Source organism: Pseudorca crassidens, chromosome 21 (assembly GCF_039906515.1).
Source record: "Pseudorca crassidens isolate mPseCra1 chromosome 21, mPseCra1.hap1, whole genome shotgun sequence".
In the NCBI taxonomy this organism is placed as follows: Eukaryota; Metazoa; Chordata; class Mammalia; order Artiodactyla; family Delphinidae; genus Pseudorca; species Pseudorca crassidens.
This window is the reverse complement of record NC_090316.1, coordinates 31,783,620-31,807,015: the sequence shown is the minus strand read 5'-3', so window position 1 is coordinate 31,807,015 and position 23,396 is coordinate 31,783,620. Positions and strand designations below refer to the sequence as shown.

General features: G+C 44.9%; 1 protein-coding gene across 6 annotated transcripts; it reads left to right on the top strand.

The window, feature by feature from the left end:
* Positions 1-19,222, top strand: LOC137216130 (zinc finger protein 705A-like). 6 transcript variants are annotated; one of them, XM_067722006.1, is made up of 10 exons: positions 1-207; positions 3,175-3,329; positions 7,228-7,298; positions 7,550-7,837; positions 8,119-8,180; positions 13,741-13,827; positions 15,630-15,756; positions 16,477-16,572; positions 17,063-17,139; positions 17,600-19,222. In XM_067722006.1, the coding sequence occupies exons 6-10, from the start codon at positions 13,816-13,818 to the stop codon at positions 18,248-18,250; spliced, it is 963 nt and encodes a 320-aa protein (XP_067578107.1). In that variant the 5' UTR covers positions 1-207; positions 3,175-3,329; positions 7,228-7,298; positions 7,550-7,837; positions 8,119-8,180; positions 13,741-13,815; the 3' UTR covers positions 18,251-19,222. The 6 variants fall into 6 exon arrangements, with proteins under 6 accessions (XP_067578107.1, XP_067578105.1, XP_067578110.1 ...); XM_067722004.1 differs by having other exon boundaries at positions 1-304; XM_067722009.1 differs by lacking the exon at positions 17,600-19,222 and adding an exon at positions 17,529-17,555 and having other exon boundaries at positions 1-304.
* The last annotated feature ends 4,174 nt before the right edge of the window (positions 19,223-23,396 follow it).

Genomic DNA, 23,396 nt, shown 5'->3' with positions numbered 1-23,396 from the left:
AGCCGGAAGCAGCTCTTCTGGCCCGAAGAACCGTTACCTGGCGTGTGTTTCAGTATTTCTCGTTCAAACTCTCTCGTGGATGCCCTCAGCGCCGCGTCCTCCACACCCGGAGTCCCGGGCCCCTCGACAGCTACCGTCCCCGCCCGCGGGGAGCCCCGCCTAGTCGGGGGGAGCTCAGCTGCCGGGGCCGGACCTGAATCTGTTCCGGTAAAATCGCTGCGCGGCTGGTCCTCGCCCGACCGTTCTGCCCCGGTTCTTCCCACCGTCTCCGCTCCCCACCCCGCGCCTTGTCAGGTCCCTCTCGGTGTGTATTCTCCGGCCTTGGAGGGCGGCGTCGGGCCGTCCCGCCTCCTCCCGACCCTGCGTCCTGCAGCCCCCTGTCCTCTCCTGAATCTGCGTCCCCATCCTGGCTCCATTCTGGGGCCCAGCCCTGCCGCTCTCCAGGCGTTCCCGTCACAGTCACCTCTTCAGAGAGGCCCCTGAGCCCAGCGCTGGGGGCGTTCACCCGTCCCCGCCCCGTGACACCCCGCGGTCTCGAATCCCATCCCACCCGGCCGTGCCTGCAGGGTGTGTTTACATTCCCGGGGCCGCCCTGGAAAGCGTGCTCTTGCTGTTCAGGGGCTGCTGCATTCAATTCCTGCGACTGCAGAGGTGCGGCAGGGGGATGACGAGAAAGGAGCGAGATCAAGGGAGAACCAGGGAGACAGAGTGAGATAGTAAAAGCAGGGGTGAATTGAGGTTGGGGGAGTGGGTCCCATGGGCTTGAAAAGACCCGCTAAGAGTGAAGGAGAATGACCTGGGCAGCAGGGGAATAAATGAAAATAGACCAAAAGAGGATCAGCAGAGATGGAAGAGGGCAGAGACGGGGAGGGAGTTACGAGCACCAGTAGCGGCGGGGGGCAAGAGAAAGGTAGATCCCGGATTCATTAGTTGTGTTTTTAAATTTCCAGCTTACAGTCCCGTTTACAGGTATTGTGTCAGATTCCGATGATGAGGTCTCAGTGGTTTTCCAGTCTTCATCACATGTTGAAAATATTCTATAGTGCTTAGCAAGTAATTTTACACTATTTCAGTGTGTTCTTACTAAGGATATCGGTAATTTTCTATGTGAACAGTCAAAACCTAGATTAACCACTTAGTCTGATATTCAACATCTTTATCCCCTTTTATGAGCTTTTAACTTACTGGGCTGTGAACTGAAGTTTCCAGCCAAGTATATATTCCCTTTGTCGTGTCTCTGAAAGTGATCAAGGGTGAGCTGGATTGTCCTCAGAAGTAGTTGGAAGAGAGCCCTTCTGTTCCTGGTGAATAAATCGCTGAGCTGTTTCCATTGCTGACCTCCTTTCGTGTTTTCCAGTGCTACCAATTAGGTCTTCTTAAGATCATAAATTTCTTTTTATATTTTATTTTTGGCTGCGTTGGGTCTTCATTGCTGCACGTGGGGTTTCTCTAGTTGCGGCGAGCGGGGGCTGCTCTTCATTGCCATGCGCAGGCTTCTCATCGCGGTGGTTTCTCGTTGCAGAGCACGGGCTCTAGGCACACGGGCTTCAGTAGTTGTGGCACACGGGCTCAGTAGTTGCGGCACATGGGCCCTAGAGTGTGCGGGCTTCAGTAGTTGTGGCTCGCGGGCTCTAGAGTGCAGGCTCAGTAGCTGTGGCTCACGGGCTTAGTTGCTCCGTGGCATGTGGGATCTTCCCGGACCAGGGCTTGAACCCGTGTCCCCTGCATTGGCAGGCGGATTCTCAACCGCTGCGCCACCAGGGAAGCCCCGTGTCATTTTTTGATGGTTTTAATGTGATGTTCTTCTGGAAAAGAGGAGTCAAATACTTGAGATTATTGTGATTAAAATCGTGAAAGGAAGTGGCTCTTGCTCAGGAATAGGAAATGTGATTTTTAGGGGCAGGCAGGGGTGAGAAGGGCAAACCCTGCACTGTCTCATCCAGGCCATGTCATTCCTGTGAGGACAGACCTGGTTCCTCTCCGCCGGCCTTTCCTGCTGACCCCCTTGCCTGCTCCAACCCAGCAGGGGGTCACGAGGCCACCCGACAAGGGAGGGCCCGGACTTCACAAACTAAGCGAAGATCAAAAGTCTCTCTCCAGTGAGGCGGGAGAAGAGGGCACTCGATTCTGAAGGGAGCCGGAAGAAAGAGCAAGAATGCTGTCGAGGGCCAAGGAGCCGGGGATGGGAGGGAGACTGAGAAGCTCGGGAACAAGAGGAAGGGAAACGTCTTCCCGTCCTCACCCGAGGTGACCCTGTGCTCAGCAGGTACGGAGGAGACCGTGGGAGAGCGCTCACACTCGCTGCTGCCATGGAGTATGTGGGCTTCCGTAGGATGGGAGGGCGTTACCCATCTGCCCGTCTCCTGTGTAACTCTCTGAGTCCCTGTGGTTTCACTGGCCGCAGGGGACGGTCTTTGCCACTTAGTGAGTCCCTTCCTGTGTGTGGCTGAGGCGTACGGAGCTGGTATGAGAGGCACACCCTCCGCACCGAGGGAGGATCTCAAGGCTGATTTTGGCTGGGAAAGAAGCTTTCCACGTGTCTTTATTAATTCCTTGATTTGACTGTCAAAACTTTCATTGATTTCTGTCAAATAATCTGTTTCTCCGTTTTCGTCTTTAATCTTTTATTTAAGCTTTTGTTTCTTTTAACTTTATCTTCTTAATTTGTAACAATTTGAAATGTCAACTCACTCTTGTTTCCTTTTACTTTCTCTTGGTTTATAAAGTTGAACAAGCCCTCTCTGCGTCTATTAAGTGTATTTAAAGTTAAACACTTTTTCCAGGTAACAACTGTGGCCCTATTCTATGGAGTTGATATGTTCATTCTTCATGGTGATGATGACTCGAATTGGCAATCGTCATTCGATTGTATTGTAACCCTGTTGTTTAAACTGTCATTGTCTTTCAGACTGTTAGTTTTGTTTGTACTACCTGATTATTGTTTATTTTCATTTTCATTTTACTGTGGTAAGCATATGTGGCCTATTTGATATATTCTCTTTTGCATTTAGCTAAAATTTTCTCTGTGGCTAATTACAAAGTCAAATTTGATGCGTGCACTGGATGTACTGAAGTCTCTACGCTGGAATAAGTGGGGATAAAAAGTCTCTACATTTTGGATGTACACGCATATACACACACGTTCATTAAAGTATGTGTGTATGTGTCTTCCAGGGAATCTGGCCTCCCGGGAAGAAGGCCAGACTCAGGGACCATGCCCTGCCCACTAGCCCTGCAAAGCTCCACCTGCTCTGAACAATAAGACTAGAGCGCTTTCTCAGCCCCGTGGCGCTGCGCTTTCTGCCACTGCCCCACCCTACAGCCTAGAGGTATGTATCATTACTTTGGGATCTTGCCTCTGAGCCTGGGACAGTTGGTGGGCAACTGGATGGTCCCTCCCTGCCCTCCTGTGCTTGCAGGACTGTAGCGGGCGTGAGCAGTTGCCTGGTTCTGGGCACACTCAGAAAATACCGCACAGCCTCCAGGCAGCAAGGACCTCCTCTTTAGCTTTCCACGCGTGTTCTCTTGTACCTGTTCCAGGGCCTCCGAGGGGTCTTAGGAAGTTGTTCATTGAGCCTGGCCAGCCATGGACTCCCTCCCCAGGCCTTGCAGGCAGGCTCAAATGGTTGCTGGTCCCCAAGATGACTTAGAATGTTTTCTAGAGGCTCAGGCAGGCCAGAATGTCCTCATCTAGTCTCTCCTGTCAAAATGGCCACTTCAGGCCTCCTGAGACAAACTTGGGAAATTTGTGGACACTCGTTTCCGGAAAGGGCACTGGGAATGACTTGAAAGCATCTGTGTGTTTGTATTTTGTGGAACCCTCTGTAGTCCGCTTCAGTAAACTCGATACCCTGCATGGATAGAGAAAGCTGATTCAGTGTTTTTTAACAAGAGTGATAAATCATAATTGTTGTAATAAGTACAATCACGGTGATTAACATCAATAATGAAAATGGTCCTTATGACAAGAGCAATAATAAGAAGAAACTGAAGGAGATGGGAGAATAGACTACAGACCTCAGTGAATGAGTGATCAGATACCCAGTAGGACTTGGGGTGGTTCGAATCAGAGTCCTAGGTCTGCTCCGTGAAACGTGTTCTCTGAAGGTGAAGGACAAGCAGCAAAAGAGAAAAAGAAACACCGGAAGTGGGGCATAGGTGAAAGCAAGGGCTCCTAGGAGATCATCTGCAGGTGAGACTTTCCAGGAAGAGGAGCCCAGGTCCAGGGCCTCCCTGCTGCCCCATCCCATCCCCTGGACATCTGGCAGGAGTGGGGGTCTCCCTGGAAGGCAGGGATCCCTGCTCCCCTACGAGGAATGTTAAGCCCCAGCACTCTCAGCCCTGAGTTCTGGCTGCCTGTCTGCCATCTGCTCTTCCTGGGTCCTTCAGTATCTGTGCACCTCTGTTCCAGTATCTCTGCCTGGGGCTGCTGGAAGGTGTCATCTCCCTTCCTCTGGCTGGCAGGAAGCATAGGAATAAAACACCAGATGAAAAAGGGGGCAATAACTATGAACAAATCAGAGGATGGGAAAGATTTTTAATCATATGAGTACTTATAAACTATAGACACTCAAAAAAATCCATTCAGAGCCAGAGCTAGATCCCGTTCTACCTGGAATAGACTTTATGAAGAACTCCGTGAGATCCTCCATGGTAGAAGGATGGTTTAAGGGAAGATGCAGTAACATGTGGCACTCTGTGGACAAGAAGATAAAGTTGAGCCAGAGACTCTTCTTAAAAATGCCATGAAATTTGGTGTAACTACAGAAAGCAGGAAATTCATATTAACTTGCTGTAAAAACTCCTCCAAAACAGGCATAGCATATGAACACTCATTGCCCAGAAGTGCTCAAAGAAATGGATGTACCTCTGTAAACATACGAAGGTGCACAGACATGTAGATATGGACACAGGGGAATAGCTGTCTATCTGACAGTGGGAGGGCAAAGTATTGAAACAATGATACAATTATGTAAACATGCCTTGCTTAATCTTCTCTGACTGGTAACATGAACAAAGTGAAAAATCCTACTTCATATGATGAAAGAAAACTGGATTCTCATACGTTGCAGATAGAACAAAAGTGTGCTACATTTGGGGGTTAGCAACCAGGCAATATCTGTTCACTTTTAAAATACACATGAGCCCACAACTAGAATGCATGTTCTGCCAGTCTCCCTCAAAGTAATAAACTCATTATTAATTAAGAATGCCAAGTATTCATTCATGTTGACATCACTAAGAGGCAGGAGAAGCCAACTTAAAATCAAGCAGTGAGCAAATGGTTGATTAATTTGAGGTTCATTCCTGTATTGGAACAATAGAGAAATTTAAGGAATAAATTCTGTCTCTGGCAGAACACTCAGAGAGCATTCCAGCCTAATTTTTTTTCAGTTTTTTTTTAATTATGATAAAATACACATAGCATTTACCATCTTAACCATTTTACGTGTACAGTTCAGTGGTGTTAGGTGGTATTACGTTTATTCATACTGTTGTCCAAACTATCACCACCATCCATATCTAGAACTCTTTTCATTTTGCAAAACTGAAACTAAATCCATTAAACAATAAATAGCTTCCTGTTCCCTCCTTCCCCGTCTCCTGTCAACCATCATTCTGCATTCTGTCTCTGTTATACTGTATTCTATGTATTCCTTTGTTGTATGTTTTAATACTTCTTTATTGAATTAAATCATAACATTATTTTGTCATATCATTTCCTTTGTTATCTTTACCATTAACATGGATTTTATAGGTTGACATGTCTTTCACATCTTTCAGTTTCTCTCTAAGCCTTTCAGTAGTTTTTACTTAATCCTTACTTACTTAATTCTTTTTTCTTTTGCTGATTTTAAAGCCTGTCATCCATGTAAATTAATGACTTTTTAGCATTGTCATTTTCCTTTCTCTTATCTCCCACTGTGGTCTTTTCTCTTAAATTATTAATAAATCTTAATTTATTTTACTTTGGAAGTTTTGGAGCTCTGTCAAGTCATTTTTCTTTCTTCTGTTGTCTTATAATCTCTTTCATCTTTGTAATTACGCTTTGAAGTTCTGTTAAGGTTTTTAATAGTTTGTAGTCCATTACTAAACTTATTGGATAGTTTTTTTTAAATTAATTAATTAATTTATTTTTGGCTGCATTGGGTCTTCGTTGCTGCGTGCAGGCTTTCTCTAGTTGCGGCGAGCAGGGGCTGCTCTTCGATGCGGTGCGCCGGCTTCTCATTGCAGTGGCTTCTCTTGTTGCGGAGCACGGGCTCTAGGCGTGCAGGCTTCAGGAGTTGTGGCTCGTGGGCTCAGTAGTTGTGGCTTGTGGGCTCTAGAGCGCAGGCTCAGTAGTTGTGGTGCGCGGGCTTCTCATCGCAGTGGCTTCTCTTGTTGCAGACACGGGCTCTAGGCGTGTGGGCTTCAGCATTTGTGGCTCGTGGGCTCAGTAGTTGTGGCTTGTGGGCTCTAGAGCGCAGGCTCAGTAATTGTGGTGCACGGGCTTAGTTGCCCCGCGGCATGTGGGATCTTCCCCGACCAGGGCTCGAACCCGTGTCCCCTGCATTGGCAGGTGGATTCTTTCTCTCTCTCTTTTTTTTTTTTTTTTTGCATTATGTGGGCCTCTCACTGTTGTGGCCTCTCCCGTTACGGAGCACAGGCTCCAGACGTGCAGGCTCAGCAGCCATGGCTCACGGGCCCAGCCGCTCCACGGCATGTGGGATCTTCCCGGACCGGGGCACAAACCCATGTCCCCTGCATCGGCAGGCGGACTCCCAACCACTGCGCCACCAGGGAAGCCCTGGCAGGTGGATTCTTAACCACTGCACCACCAGGGAAGCCCCTGGATAATTTTTAAATAATGTTTTGCTCCAAGGCATAGGGTTCCTTGAATATTAATATTCAATTTTTTTTTACCCCAACCTCTCTTATGCTTTAGTCTTTTAATAGTTACTGCTTTGGTTATTTTTTCCAAGTTATTTTCATTGAGTTGAGTTCTCCTTAAGCCACATCAGTTCATGGTAATAGTTTGGAGAGAATAGCAGGAACTCCTCCTGGCTCAAAGAAATGACTTTAACACAGGACATTTGGAAAGTTTGTGGGACCTGGTATTTATTTTTTTATAGTGAGGGGCTGCTTTTATTTACAGTTCTCATCCACTCATGACCTTCTTTGATGCCTTCTGTTTGGAAGTGTGGGCAAAGCACAGTGATACCTAGGTACATTCCTTCCCACTCACAGGGCTGTTCTGTTTCATGTGCATCGTGGTTCCCTGGATGTCCCTGTATGTCCTTAGAAGAAAAATCCTCAAGGTAAAAAAAATATTTTATGTTTCAATTTAAATCTGCCCTGAAGTCAAAACCTAACGTAATCCCATGGACAGTGCCTTATTAGTCTTCCTAGATTTTCCTTCCTTGTCCTTGGATTCTCCCATATGCTCTCGATAACTCAGTAGGTAAACTGTATTTATGGAGTATCTTCTGGAGATTGTGAACTGTCCTAGATATTGACTACCTTTCCCCAGTTATCAGATCCTTGCATTAATCTGGGGTTTTCCTTTCAGATCTGATTGAAAGTACTCTCCTCCCTGCTGGGTGACTCACAGAGGAAAATAAGAAGAAACAGTGCCCAGAATCCAGCTATCACGCCACCCACCCACCCACAGACATTTAAATAACCCTCTAGATCCTCAGTCCCCTCAACTCACCCTAGAAGGTTCCAGTTCCTCATCAGAGTGCATGCATACAACGGGCAGAGAGCAAAGCTCGAGAACCACCCTGGCACTACTTGTCTCTGTGATGCTGAAGACATTCTCCTTCCTGTGTGTTACAGAGAAGATTCACATTTCCAGGTATGGACCAATGTCTGGGGGAGGGGCGTCCTCACTATTCTGAAGATCAGGTACCTCAGAGCTTGGGGTAGAGGCAGGTGTTTGAGGGGTGTAGAACATAGGACCCAGTCCAAGTGCACTAAAACGGAAACACTGGGACAAGAGCTTAGGGCACAACTGGAGCAGGGCTTCCAACCACTCTCTGGCCTTGTGGTCACGGAGGAGGACAGCAGGGGCCTCGGAGGGGAAACCATGGGCTCGCGTCAGTTTCCGAGATCAATGTCAGTTTTCTCTCTCTGCAGAGTTTGGAAGATGCTAGTTGAACATTCTGCACTATGGAGATGTGTACCTGACACCTTACAAGGTATGTATGGCCTCTATTTGGGAAAATGCTTGAGGGTCTCTGCTGTAAACCGGGCATGGCAGTTCTTACACAAAACCCATGCTGGGCTCCTTGGAGCAGGTATATATGACGGCTCAGTGAGCTTTGATATTGTCCAGGGGCCCTGAATATCTGTCATTCCACTCCCTGATTCAGGTTGAACGCAGTTGATTTTTGTCCTTTGATCATCGGAATGCTTGGGTGTTGCAGGGAGAGGCCCCGGTTGTCAGGCATCTCTTCCAGAGACACGTGAGAGCAGGGTTCCAGTCACTGAGTGTGGGGCTCTACATGATCTGAAGCATAAAGCCTTCTGAAATCATTCCAGCTTTAATTAAGGAAGCTGGGAAGAGGTACCCTCACCAAACTGAACTCTAGTTGCATGTTCTATACTTGAGGAAATTCCCGATCACCAAACTTGCCCAGTCCTCACAAGTGTGGAACTATACAACTGTGAAATTTCAGAGTCACGGATCTTCAAGGAAAGTGACTTCTCTCCACTGCTTTTCTAACACAACCTTGTCCTGGACCCTCTTCTTACCTTCCAAGGCAGGCAGATGATGAACCTGCCCAGGCTGCAGGCTCTGTGTTTCCTGGAGTTGGTGGACATTCCCCTCGTGCCTGACTAGGGGTTCATGATGGCTGTCTCTGAAGTTGATTGACTCCACAGCCTAAAACTGGTGAACTCCTTCTCATCAGGTGGATTCCTGCAGGCAGTAGCCCAACATCTTCAGAAGCTCAGTATGAGAGTGGGCTCAACAACCAAAGTATTGTCTCAACTAGAAAGGATGGATTCCCTGCTATAACTGGAACTAAAATATTCCTCCCAGCACTGAAGACTTCCTCTCTGCTTCTAACATCCTCTCTGTTGGCCTCAGAATGCCAGATTCCAAGTCCTGCAGCTCCTGGAAGTCCACACCTCAGGCCAGGGGAGGGAGGATGCCGGGGCTCTTCTGCAGGAGGCGCTGCTACGCTGTGCGGTCACTTTCAATTCCAGGCCACACTCGCCTGCCAGGTGGTGGAAGCGACGCCCCCGTGTAACTCAGGCCTATCCTCACCGCCCTCACCTGCACACCGAACCATGAGAGGACATAACTCACATGAAACTGTGGTCAGGGAACAGACTTTTGAGCCAGATACACGTGAGCGTGAAACGTAGTTCAACCAATTATATGCTGCGTAGTTTTTGTTAAGTCACATGAATCCTTTCCAGGTCGGTTTCATGAAAGGAAAAGTGACAATAATAATGGCAAATGAGGGAATTCCCTGGCGGTCCAGTGGTTAGGACTCTGCACTCTCACTGCCAAGGGTCCAAGTTCGGTCCCTGGTCGGGGAACTGAGATCCCACAAGCCGCACGTGCCATGGCCAGAAGAAAAGAAAAAATAATAATAATAATGGCAAATGAATAAATGGCAAGATTATAAGAATACTCCTGTTACCTAATATGTGATCAATATTGATGACATGTTTGGGTAAAGAGCTTCTTAGATCTTCCATAAGAGTTATCCATAGACTTTGTTGTCTGTACTTTCTGCTCAGTTTGCTTGGAACCTAAAACAACTCTAAAAAAATAAAGCATTTTTAGAAAAAGAATGAAAGGATATCATCTGTTTTCCTTAATTCCATTTATGTGATTTACCTAATTAGTGAGAAAATATTTGATTAAAAAAGGCATGCCTTGGGCTTCCCTGGCCGTGCAGTGGTTGAGAGTCCGCCTGCCGATGCAGGGGACATGGGTTCGTGCCCCGGTCCGGGAGGATCCCACATGCCGCGGAGAGGCTGGGCCCGTGAGCCGTGGCCACTGAGCCTGCGCGTCCGGAGCTTGTGCTCCGCAACGGGAGAGGCCACAGCGGGGAGAGGCCACAGCGGGGAGGGGCCCGCGTATCGCAAAAAAAAAAAAAAAAAAAAAGGCATGCCTTGATTAGATCTACATTGACTTGGCATGCAGATTAATCAGGGTGTGTCTTTCGATTTACATGATTGATGAGATTATCAGCTGCTTACAAAGAGGGCTTGCCATGAAAAGCTGGTTTATCTAGAGAGAGAAAGAAACTCTGAGTTCGTTTGGGTGGTGACTGCATCCTCAATAAAGAGTTGACTTCTTTGGCTTTTCCATGGGTTTGGGTAAGTAGTAGAGAGAATTTTTGTCAGGAAAGACAACTCCGTTATTTCAGAAGAGTTTATAATCAGGAAATGATGGATCACATGAGTGCAGCCACTTGGGGGCAAGTTTCCTTACTGTGGACATAGAGTTTCTCTGTATTTATAATTCATATGTAATGGTCAGAGGTGAACTTGCCTAATCTTACCATGTATAGGTAGATTTAGACCACTGGGAGGGCAGAGCATATATAAATATCTAATGACTAATTAGGTGAATGGCCTCAAGGAGTGGTAGAGTTCTGTGTAAGTTAGGGCAGAGGGGAAGGGAAAGGTTTAACTTGGTTGGAGTTTAGTGAAAGTCTCCTGCTAGTTGAGATTTAAACTGATGCTGACATAAATTGTGTATGGGTGGGAAGGTTGTGTGTGTGGATTGGGTGGAAATGAAGGTTGATACCAGTCCCCCAGTGTAGAGATAACAGCAGTATGTGTGTGGGCTCAGCCAGGTCATGCACACATCAATGCCAGGATGTCTGGTGGAGCCGTTAACTAAGACTAAAGACTAGAGGAGGAGTGATTTTTGTATTTGGAGGGGCAGAGGTGTTGTCCTGAGAAATATTTCGTTTTAGGTGTATGTAAGTTTGCAAGGAGAGATGATAGCACAGAAATGGAATCCAGACAAGAAGCTGGTCATTTTCAACAGAGATAGCAGTAGAAGAAATGAGAGCAATTGAATAAATGTGTGAGAGGAGAACAGGAGCTCCCATTAAGTCTTGAGACACTCCAGTAGGACCGCGGAATTCTTTGCAGAGGACTGATGACAGAGTAGATCGAAGACAGGAGAATGAGGTGTCAGTTTAGGCTAGGAAAATGTTCCGGAAAGGAGGTCAAGTTTCAACTTTTGTTTTCAAGGAAGACTCTATCTGTGGGGAGATACTTGGTGATATTAACAATATGTATGCGTGAGATAAACATTGAGGGTCTTTGCAAGTCAAGGGAGAGGAGGACATGAGGGGCTGACGGCTGTACTTCCAGCTTGATGGTGAAGGGAGGATAGATGGGCAGGGACTTGAGAAAAAATAGGTTCAGAGGAGATTTTTGCTTCAAGTAAAAAGAGACATAATGAGCTTAACTGATGAGGGGACTGATGGACAGGTGTCCGGTAAAGGAGAACAAGAAAACAGGAGAGAAAGGAGTTCAGCTGGAGACGCTAGACTAGAGGCAGCATGACCCGTCAATTTGAAGGGAGAAAAGGAGTAACCCAGGGGTAGGAATGTAGGAATATCTGTAGCGATCATGATGGTGAACCGAGTTACTTTGTCACATCATGTAATCCGTCTGTGTTATGAACTGAATTGTGTGCCCCCAAAAGTCAAATATTGAAGCCATCCTCAGACCTCAGAGTGTGATGGTATTTGGAGATTAGGCCTTAAAAGCGGTGATTAAATTAAAATGAGGTTCTTAGGATGGGCCCTAATCCAATTCGGCTGGTGTCTTTGCAAGAAGAGGAGATTATGGCACAGACATGTCCAGTGGGAAGACACAGGGAGAAGACAGCCATCCGGAAGCTAAGAAGGGCGGCCTCGGAAGAGACCAACCCTGGCTTCACTTTGATTTCGGACTTAGAGCCTCCAGAATTGTGAGAAAATAAATCTGCTTAAGCCACCCAGTCTGTGATACTTTGTTCCAGCAGCCTTAGCAAACTAATACACTATGTGTAGTAGGAAATAACCTCATCTTTTGAAACGTGAAGAGTGCAGATTCAAAAGGCATGGTGACAATTTGAAATATTTATGGAGCAAATATTTGAAATATTTCTGTTTTACTTTGCCAGACATAGTAGAGTTGCCAGATATATTTGAAAACAACTAGGAGTAGGTGATTCTGTGTTAGGCAGGGGTCAACTTAGTAGTAGTGTGTGTCGGATGCAGTCATGGAAAAGGCAGGTACGAGGAGTCACCTGCTATTGGGATTTTGATGGGGAAATACGGTTAATAATCCAAGGGACATAGAAAATGTTCTGGTCTTGGTAAGTGCCTGTTGAAATGAGTAAGTGTGGATTAAACTGAGCAGGAAAAATGTAGAGAGATGTAGCTCGATGTTTGAGAAGTGAAACAAGTACATTGGGGGTCCCCATGTGGCAGAGGACCTGAGTTTGGGGTATCAGAAGGCAGAGGGGTTGTAGTTACAGGTTGGGGCTCCTGATTAATGTCAGAGGAAGTATTCCAGGTAAAACCTGGATATGATGTGTGTTGCATAAGGAATATGAGCATAGGAGACAGGCAGAACAAAATTAAAATTATAGACGCGTCATTTCTAGCTGTGACTTTGTTATATGATTAACTTTTTGGACCTCTTCTGTGTATGTCATTTGTTATATTGGTAAACAAACTAAAATCGCCAGGTTTATTTTAAGGCCTAAATGAGTGAATATACGTAAATATCCAAGCACTAAGTCATGTTTGATACAAACTTTTTTTTTTTTCTTTTTCTGGACCTCAGGTACAAATGGGTGAGTTAATCCTGCTTTTGTTTATGATGCATTATCATCATTTTCCTGTGAAATATATTTAGTTATTGGTATTTCAGGGGAGAATTTACACTTTATAAATGCTTTCTCTGTGTGTCTCTTGCACACATTTGTGTGCACATATATATATATATATATATATATGCATGTACACATACGTGTGTTCGTGTATAATGAAATGCAGGGATATTGCAGCTAATGAAGATTAATGCAGAACATGATTTCAAGGATTTCAGCTACCCCTTTACTAAGATGATCAGCTGGAGTTAGCCCAGCCATCCTCGACACAGAGGGCTCAAGACAGTCCACGACCGGAACACTATGGCTCGTGTACCTCTGCTCCCTTCTGGAGCAGCGGATGTTAAGGACGAGACCGGAAGGGTGGGTGCCACGGTTCCTCCAAGTGGAATAAGTCCTTAAGTTAACTCCCTCATAAAACAGACTTTTAGTTGATTGACTTCCAGGTCCGTGGGGGTCAGATCCAACAGAGTTAAGGGAGCACTGCCATGAATGCTGGGGAACCCCTGTCAGAATAATGAAATCTGAGAATTCCCAGTGTTTACCTGCAGGTGGGAACCAAAATCTACGTGCAGCGTGGGTCAGGGGTCACTGGTTTGGAGTCAGGGAGAGAACTGAATAACTCTGGGTACCACAGGCTAATTAACATATGAAGCTCAATACTTTCCATGTTCTTGTCTGTAAGTTATTTGTATTTCTACTTTTTAAATCAACAACCACAGTTAAAGTCTTCTTACTTTTGACCCTGGGAGAGGAGTAGAGGCCTCTGTGTGTTTCCAGTAGGGTGTGCACTGCATGTTTGTTGGTTAGACTGGGCGTCACATCCTGGTGAAGGTTTGGGGCTTCATGAAGGTGTGCACAGGACTGGAGTCTCACGGCTTCTTCTCCATCCGCAGCTCTGCCTGCTTAGTGCTTGGACTGTCTGTGAGTGAAAACCCAGAGAAAGACTGCTCGCAGCTGAGTTACTGACAATGCAGCCATTGGTGAGTAAGCAGTGCCTCTTTCTGCTGGAATTGCACACACTGCTGCTGACAGCAGATGGGCAGGATTCTCTTACTTGCATGGATGTTCTAAGTGCAGTCAAGAAACATTCAGGCATCTGAGCTCCAATGAAATTTCCCCAGGACTCTGGGATGGTTGTCATGGGTCAAGAACTCCTTAATAACTAGTATCCTTCCTAACATCACACTCTTTTATTCCAGCCTCTGCTAAGCTTGTGTATTTACAGAAGAGGTGAGAGAAGTTTTCTTTCTCTAATCTGTCCATGGTCTCATTGGGGAATAATTCAGTCGATAATCACGTTAGTGGCTATCGTGGTCTAAGGTTGTGGTGAATAGAGAGGAGGGAGGAGGAGAACATTACAGCCCAATGGGGAGGCCAGGGTCTCATGAGGTGGGTTCAGTCAGTCCTGTCTTCACAGGTCCTGGGTGCGGGCTGCGAGCTGTGAAGGGAGCACGAGAGAAGCTGAGGCCAAAGGAGGCATGAGGGATCATTCATTTATTTTTTTCTAATTTTAAAGTTTTGATAGAATATATTTGCTCTTTTAGGAACTTCTTAAAAAGAAAATTAACGCTTTTTTTCATTTTTGGTAACTGGAATTAATGTATAGGGAGTATTATTTCCTTAATTGTGGCTCCATATTGAGGAGGAATAGAGTAAAATTTAAGACCCTGTGGAAAGTTTTAAAGAACTAGATAGATCAAAACCAGTCAAGAGGCTTCTGTTATCCTTCAGCAGAGAGACAAGCTAAAGAAAGGCGACAGTAAGGACTGGTGTTTGAGGTCCCAGAAAACATTGAGAGTGGGGGTCCTCCCACCAGAGGGACGGGTCAGGCTGGGTCTGTCCTTCAGCACAGCCACCCCAGAGTCCCCCCGGCTTGTGCTGCTGGACCATCTGACCTCATACCTTCTTATGAACGCCCAAGTTCTGTAGAGTTCAGTGAGACCACGCCTGTTGATACCAAGTCCTGTATGAAACTTGTTCATTTCTGAATAATGCTGGAGACGGTTTCAAGGTTCTCGGACATTTTAATAAGTAATAGACTAAGGCTTGTATTTAATACATGTTTACTTAGGTAGGGAGAACTTCATTACTTCATTGGATCTTTCAATACTCATAACAGGTTATTAAACCATTTAATAGATGAGTCTGAAGTTCATTTAGGGGAATGATACAACTACAGTTATGGTTTAAAAGTGGCAAATCAGGGCTTCCCTGGTGGCGCGGTTGTTGAGAGTCCGCCTGCCAATGCGGGGGACGCGGGTTCGTGCCCTGGTCCGGGAGGGTCCCACGTGCCGCTGGGCCCATGGGCCATGGCCGCTGGGCCTGCGCATATGGAGCCTGTGCCACAGCAGTGAGAGGCCCGCGTACCGCAAAAAAAAAAAAAAAAAGTGGCAAATCATTTGCCTTGGATGTGTCAATAAGTTATTGGAAATTAATCAGGAAGAGTTTTATGAATTTTCAAATGCAGCTTTTAATCACATGTCTGAACTCACAATTACCAGTTTTTTGGGCAGATTTCCAGGGTTTTTTTTATTACACCACACTTCGTGTGATATTCCTTTATAATAAAGTTTTATTAATTCAAACTGTGCATATCTGTGTGATATATTGAAAAGCAGTTGCCAGCTCAGCACTGAGAAGGAACTGATGGGAACCCCAAACTCCGTTTGATCTTTCTGTACACCCAGCTTCTCCGCCCCTTTCCTTAGTGCTGCCACATCAACCCTCCTGCTCTGGACATTAGTAGGGGCTGCTCTGTCTGAACCACAATATCCATGTTTAGGAATCAGTGACATTTGAAGATGTAGCAATCAGCTTCACCCAGGAAGAGTGGGCCCTGCTGGACACATCCCAGAGAAAGCTGTTCAGAGATGTGATGCTGGAGAACATCAGTCATCTGGTCTCCGTGGGTGAGTCTGTCAACATTTATGTATGTATGCAGGTAGGTAGGTAAGTAGGTTGGTAGGTAGGTAGGTAGGTATTCATTGATTCAGTCGATAAGTATCTAGAACAGCTTCTGCATACTCACTCCACTCCCTGTCCTGATTCTTTCATAGACCTTATAACTACATGAGAGAAAGTTGTTTAATATATTACTTACATCTAGTTTGTCACCCCACTAAAATGTAGTCTTGACCACAATTTAATGTCTTTCTTGCTACTCAATCTCTCACACTCAGAACAGACCCAGGAACCCAATGAATGTTTTTGAATGCATAAATAAATTGAGTAAATATTTTCTAAATATTCTGCTCTAGTCACTATGCTGAGGCTTGACAGCAGACTAGAGAAAATAGCAAAACCTTGATTATTCTTGTGGGACTTATGTTTACTGGCGTCTGTTTGAAGATAATATTCAACCGACTGTGGAGACATTTAATTTCTCCATTTTTTAAAAGACTGAGGATTCTGTGTTCTGTCTTCGAACTTGGCCATGGACATCAGCATCCAGAGGTCTTCACTATTTTGGTCACATGATCTGTACTTCAGTGTTTCCTCTGCTCATGGTGTTGTTGCCTGGGCTGAACTTCAGTGGTCTCCTTGTTCTTCCTCAGTAGCGTGTCCTGAACTTGATGATAATGCCCTTTTATTAGCACAGAACTCAAAATCCACCTTTTTTCCATGAACAGGGTATCAGCATTGCAAATCAGATGTGATTTTCCAGCTGGACCAAGGTGAAGAGCTGTGGATTGAAGGAAGAGGATTTTTCCAAAGCCACAGTCCAGGTATGCAGCAGCAGCCTGTGCTTCAGTATGAGGAGGTGCCTAGTCAGTGAGTGAGTATGTACTTAGAAACATCAACTGAAGATTTTGTTAAGTGAGTGAGGTTTTCTAAAACGTAGGTGAACAACATTGGGGCAAAATTCTTTAGATGTTATTATTCCTTACATATTTCAGTCACATTCATGTGTACTCCTGCCATTATCTTTTTTGGGCTTTAGGGAAAGTTAAACTTTCACATAATAACTCTTGTTCTCATCCTCCCCTTTGAAGGTTTTCCCTCTCTCTACCCAACATCTCACCTCCATTTTAATATTTTCATATTTCAGTCCTGAAAATCTTTCCTAATTGTCAATGCCCTATAATGTGTTTCTGTTTCCTAGAGTATTCCCTATTGAAGTACCAATTTTTGAAACATACTCATAAAGGTCTTGGAGCTTTTCAACACTTTCATTCCCCTAATGGCATTCTAATTTTTTTTTTTCAATTATTTTAGGCAGGGAAACTGCCCTTAAAGAAATGTTAGCCACACAGCATATCAGCAGGAAAGACACATCTACAATCATCCCACTGGTAAGTTTCCTGAGTGTTAACCCTGGTCATCCAAATTAAAGACCTGGCAATGGAATGTTAGTAATTGAGCACAATAGCCTGATTTACATTAAGTTGGGGTTAAGCTATTTCTGAGCAAAAAGTTATGGGTGGTTTGAATTTAGTGCAGAGATTAACCTGAGCTCAAAACCATAACCTCAGATCTTAAAAAAAAGGGGCAACTGTATAAACATTGCTCATATGCCTAGTCTTTGAAACATATTGCAGTCTTCAAAATTAGCCTATAACCTCTGCAGCGGGGAGGCTATAAAGAGAAAGCCTTTGTGTATGCAGGGAGTAACACATCAGACGTATGCAGGTCATATCGGAAGGATTTTAAATGGAGACTCTCACTGAATGCTTTGTTTTAGATTCACGTGTAGAGAAAAGAATGTATGTATGTGGACAAACCGTTAATAGCCTTTTATCTCCTTCCCAAAAGCAAGTATCTCACACTCCAGAGGATCCCTTCGAATGTAATGATTTGGGAGAAGATTTCACTCATAGCTCCACACTGAGTCAACATTTGTTAACTCACACGGAAAAGACACCCTGTATCAACAAACAGTGTAAAAAATCCCTTAGTGACCAATCATACCTTAATCAACATAAGCAGATCCACACTAGAGGTAAATCGTGTGAGTGCCATCTGTGCGGGAAAGCCTTCAGTAATTGCTCTAGCCTTAGAAGACACGAGATGACTCACACTGGAGAGAAACCGTATGAATGCCACATCTGTGGGAATGCCTTTATTCAGAGCTCTGACCTTAGAAAACACAATCTAACTCACACCGGAGAGAAACCATATGAATGTCATCTCTGTGGGAAAGCCTTTAGTCAGTCCTCTAACCTCAGACAGCATGAGAGAACACACACTGGGGAGCAGCCGTATGAATGTCAACTCTGTGGGAAAGCATTCAGTAAATGTTCTGCTCTTAGACGACACGAGAGAACTCACACTGGAGAGAAACCGTATGAGTGTCATCTTTGTGGCAAATCCTTCAGCCAGTGTTCTGCCCTTAGACGACATGAGGGAACCCACAATGGAGAGAAAATTATGAATGCCTTCAGTAAGTATTCTGACCTCAGATGACATGGTATTATAAATGTAACAAACGTGGACAAGACTTCAACCGTAGCTTTAACATTTAAACACACCAGAGGACTCACATCGAAGAAAACGCTGTAATCAATGGGGAAGATCCTTCGGTTATCCTTATTCAACTTGACATATGCAAATTTATATGGAAGAGAGTCCATATGTGTGATATTTATGTGGCAAAACCTTCAGTCAGTGGTCTGACCGTAGATGACATGAGAGAACTCATACTGTCAATAATAACAACAGCTCTAAACTTTAAACACACTAGGGGACTTGCATCAGGGAGGATCCAGGTCTGCCATCAATGTGCAAATGCTTTCATTTATAATTCATGGTTAAACAACATGGGCAAACTCCATTTGGGAGAGCCCCTAGGTCTAATCACTGTGAACAAACATTCAGCCAAGCACAATCTTGATGTGCACGAGAAAACTCAGTGAAGGAATAAATACCCACTACAACAGGAAGTAAGAGGATGAAGGCTCTTAAGGAATACCAAGTCATGCATCCAGGAGAAGTGATTCAGTGTAAAATCATGAGAAATCCTTTATTCATAGAGCCACACTTGTGGTACCTGTGTGGATTCAGACTGTACAAAACACGCTCAGTGTCATGAAATAAGGATGACACTTCAGTGATCTCTCATTTCATAATCAACGTTAAGGTTCTCACACTGAGGAGACAGCAGTCCTAAAATCAGTGTGGCGAAAACTTCATCTAGACTTCACATTCAGAAAAGCTAAGTTGAGGGGGTGAAAAACCCTTTAAAAGAGCCTTTAACATACAATTCAGCAAATAATTCAGAACTTTGAGAGAACTATTTATGGGGAAAAACCTGACATATAAATGCAAACAGTAAGGTGATCTGGGAATACTGAATGCAGAATTTTGTAAGAAATTAAACTTTTTCCAACAGATTATTTGTAAATATTTAAACAATAAAGTTGGTTGCTGAAAAGTCTAGTCTGTTGGTGAAGTTGTAGTTTTCTCCATGCAGCTGCAAAGACACAGATCTGGGTCTGCACTCCATGGCGTGTCGGGGAGACTCGGCCCGATTCTCTGTCTTCCCTTTCTCCACAGCCCCTTCCACACAGCTCACCTCCACTCATTCCAGCTTCCCACCAACATCAGCTGTCTCATCTATGCACCGATGGTGACACAACAGGGGCCTTCACCCCACTGGCTGGTTTCTCAATGTGCCATGACCCTGGCCTACCAGGTGGACAGTATCATGGACGTCTAGTGTAAACCACGGGGTAGTCCCCAGCCTGTCTCTGCCCCTGGGCAGCTCCGTGGGGCCAGAGAGACGGGCAGCTCTGCTGTTCCAGGCCAAGAACACTCCTTGGATTTTTCCGTGAAGCCCCTGAGTTGAGCTAGCTGGGGGCAGGAGCTCATCGTATGACGCCATCCCACATCTTATTCAGGTGAGTCCTGCTTCCCAAACGGAGCCATTATTGTGCCCTCCCCGCCAACACACACACACAGAGCAGCCCTGAAAAGAAGACCCCAGCAATATAATATCCCCCAACCTATCAGACACCACACAAGCCTGTCTTATTAATGTTCTTTTCCCCAAGCAAAATGAAAGTTCTCTCAAAGCAGGTCCGTCCTGCTTTGCGCCTAGGGCTTGGAAATGTGCTGCCCTTCAGCAGACTTCCATGCTGAGCCTAAACCTCACTCAAGAGGACTCAGCTGATCGTGCTCTTCCCAAACTAGCACAGTCCCCAAATCACAGCCTGACAGGCTGATTAAATAAGCACATCTCGGGGTGAAACCAATACATCATCATTAAAAAAAAAGTGATTCTACTGTTCAGCTAGGGTGGAAACAGTCGTGTGCGAGGATGATGACCAACCAAAATTGAACATCTTGGTGCTGTGGCTGGAGGGGTATTGGCTGTGAGCAGGCAGGGACACATGGAAGTGTGAACAAGGGTCAAGTGGAACAAACTAGTCAGAAGTTCAGATCTGGAAGACAGACCCCCCCCCCCAATGGGTTATTTCCACTGTCACAGCCCATGAGACCTTGTTACTGAACCTTTCTGTGGTTCAGTTTCCTCCATTCTAAGGTAGAAGTAAGCTTCGTGCCTCTCTCTTGGAGTTGTAGTGAGTACTGCTGAGTTGATACTGTATACACCAAGTTGTTACTGCAGGTAGTAGGCACTTTGTGTTTGCAAATAGAGAATATTTTTTATAAATTGAGATCTGGAAACACCACTCTTCCTTACCTCATTTTTATATTGAAATATTTCACATCACTTAAAAATATAATAGATTTGTATTACTATTACATTTAATCTGCTTAGGACATACCTAATTTACCCTAAAGCTATAGTTGACTTTAGCTGTGATCCTGGGCCACAGCTGAATTTGAGACTTATTTGGTGGCTTAGTCAGAAATCACTTCCTTGCCTGTGTCTCCAGGAGGGAAGGGCCTGGTGCTGCTTGGGGCAGGGCCTGTGTAGGTGCTGGGACCCCCAGGAATGATGTGCACACTCCCTTCTCGGAGGAGCTCATGTTACACTGGAGTCTACACTGACCTATGCATATGAGTGTGCTGGGCATTTTCAGTGAGATCAAGGGATTTCAGGACTGATCACATAAAGTCATGACCACAGAGGGGTGGCATCACAAAATGAGATGTATTGGGTGGCACAAAGGTGCACCTTCCCTATCAAGGATAACTCCTTCCAGCGGCTAGAGTGCGGGACCACCACCAGGAAGGGGACGATAACAAGGGAACACCTGGGGGAGAAGGTGTTTGGAAAGGCGTGGTGGTTTCATTGTCCAGTTGGGGTCTCTCCGCCCAAAGATGGGGGTCTCTTGGTCAGAGGACTACAGAAGGCCAGCAGCAGCTTAGAGGCTTGCATACCCATGGGTTAGCTCATCTATGGTCAGCTGGTCAAATGTTGGGTGCATTTTCACAGGGTATGCACAGCAGGCAGGCTCTAAATGGTTAAAAATCTCATTTGAGCTATGTTATGTTTAAGACAATTCAGTATATAAAAATTTTAATTTGGCACTGATGGGCTTTTGAGCTAATGGGCCTAGTCTCTTGTGAAGACGTAAACAGGAGGCCCAATATACAAGGACCACCTTTGACTCATTTATAAAACACTACTTGATAATCTCAGTGGATTTTTTTCTTCATATTCACTGGTTATTTATTCTGCCTGCTCAAATCTGATGCTGCAGCCCTCTATTAGTATTTTATATAATATAAAACATAGAGGTAAAAACCCATAGCAATTCTCCACTCCAGAATTCCTAGTTGACTCCATTTTATAATTTCTGTCTCTTTACCGAAACTCTTGATTCGGTGAAGCGTCATTTGCCTGCTTCCTTTCGTTCTTTGAGCATCATTGAGACAGTTGTGTAAAGCCTTTGTCTCGTCTCTCGTCAAGTCCAATGTCTGTACTCCCTCAGGTACAGTATCTGTTAATTTTTCTTCTCCCTGAGGATGGGTTGTACTTTCTTGTTTCTTTGCATGACAATTTTTGTCGAATACTAGATATTTTGAACATTATAATGTACCTAGAAATCAGATTCTCCTGGCTTCCTGGGATTTGTTGACACTTTATGTGGTCTGGGCTTAGTTGTTTATTTACTGATTTTCTGAACTCTTCCTGTAAAAGGTTTTGTCATGAATGCCACTGAGGTCTCTGTTCTATTAGCTTAATGGTCACCTTGTGATTTGAGAGGTATCTCCTTAAACACTGGAGCCAGAAAAACCAAAACCAAAACGAAACAAATAAAAAACCCACACACACGGAATACTCTGCCAGTCTTAGCAAACCTTCTCTGTGTTGGTGCTTTTCTGAAAGCTTCGCAAGGCACTTTACAACTGTCTCACCCTTCAGTAAGCTGCTTGCGCCACTTACTCTCTTACCATCGTGCACCACTGCCATATTTGACGCGACTTGTGAGTATTGATACATTATTAACTAACGCCCACGTTATTCAGATTCCCCTAGGTTCACCCTTACTGTTTCAGAACCCCATCCAGTACACACACCACATCACGTTTATTCAGAATGGTTCCTTAAGCTTCTCTCGGCTGTGACGTTTGCTCAGACTTTTTTATTTGTGATGACTTTTGACAGTCTTCAGAAGAACCAGCCAGGCTGATCTGACATGAAAATGTTTGAAACACAGGCCTGCTCGATTTACTGGACTGCACTTTATTCGCTTCACAGATGCTGAGTTTGTCACAAATTGAAGGTTTGTGGCAACGCTGTGCATTGATCAAGTCTATTGGCGCCATTTTTTCAAGCGTCTTCTCACTTAATGTCTCTGGGTCACATTTTGGCAATTCTTGCAATATTTCAAACTTTTTCATTATTATTATATTGGTATGGTGCTCTGTGATCAGTGACCTTGATGTTACTGCAGGACTCACTGAAGTCTCAGATGATGTTTGGCATTCTTTAGCAGTAAAGCATTTTTAACTAAGGTCTGTACACTTTTTAGACAGACATAATGCTATTGCACATTTAAGAGGCTGCAGCATAGTGTAAACGTCACTTTTATATGCACTGGGAAACCAAAACTTTCATGTGACTTGCTTTATTGCAATGTTCACTTTTTGCTCTTGTCTGGAGCTGATCGCACAGTGTCTCCAAGGCAAGCCTGTATCATCGTCTTAAAACATTTTTGAGAGGGAGTAGTTCATGTAACAGCAGTAAAACAAATGTCTATCACAATGAACTTGTATGCACCTTATTTCTAGGTTTCGGTTCATGTTATTGGGGAGGGCTCTCACTGCTGTTTTCCATACAGGACATGAAAACCACTCTCTCTGTCACCTACCTCTGTGTCCTCAGATGGTGCATGGGAACCAGGTTTTTCTACCCCTGGTGTATTCCATCACCTCACACTACAGTTATACACGGACAATACCTCCCAGATAAGAAAGCAGGTCCTCAAATCCTTTGAGAAGTTCCTCCATAAGACATGCGTTAAGACCTGGAGATTACTAAGTTTAAATATATAAGATATTGAGTGACATGCAGAACTATCTCTACAGCTGGTTCTAGTGTTGCCAAATCATTCGCGTACACTGCTGTGTGGCCCTCCTCTCCACAGTGCCCAGAGCCCAGCCACGGTCCTCTGAGTAAATCAGCCGTAACTGCAGCAAG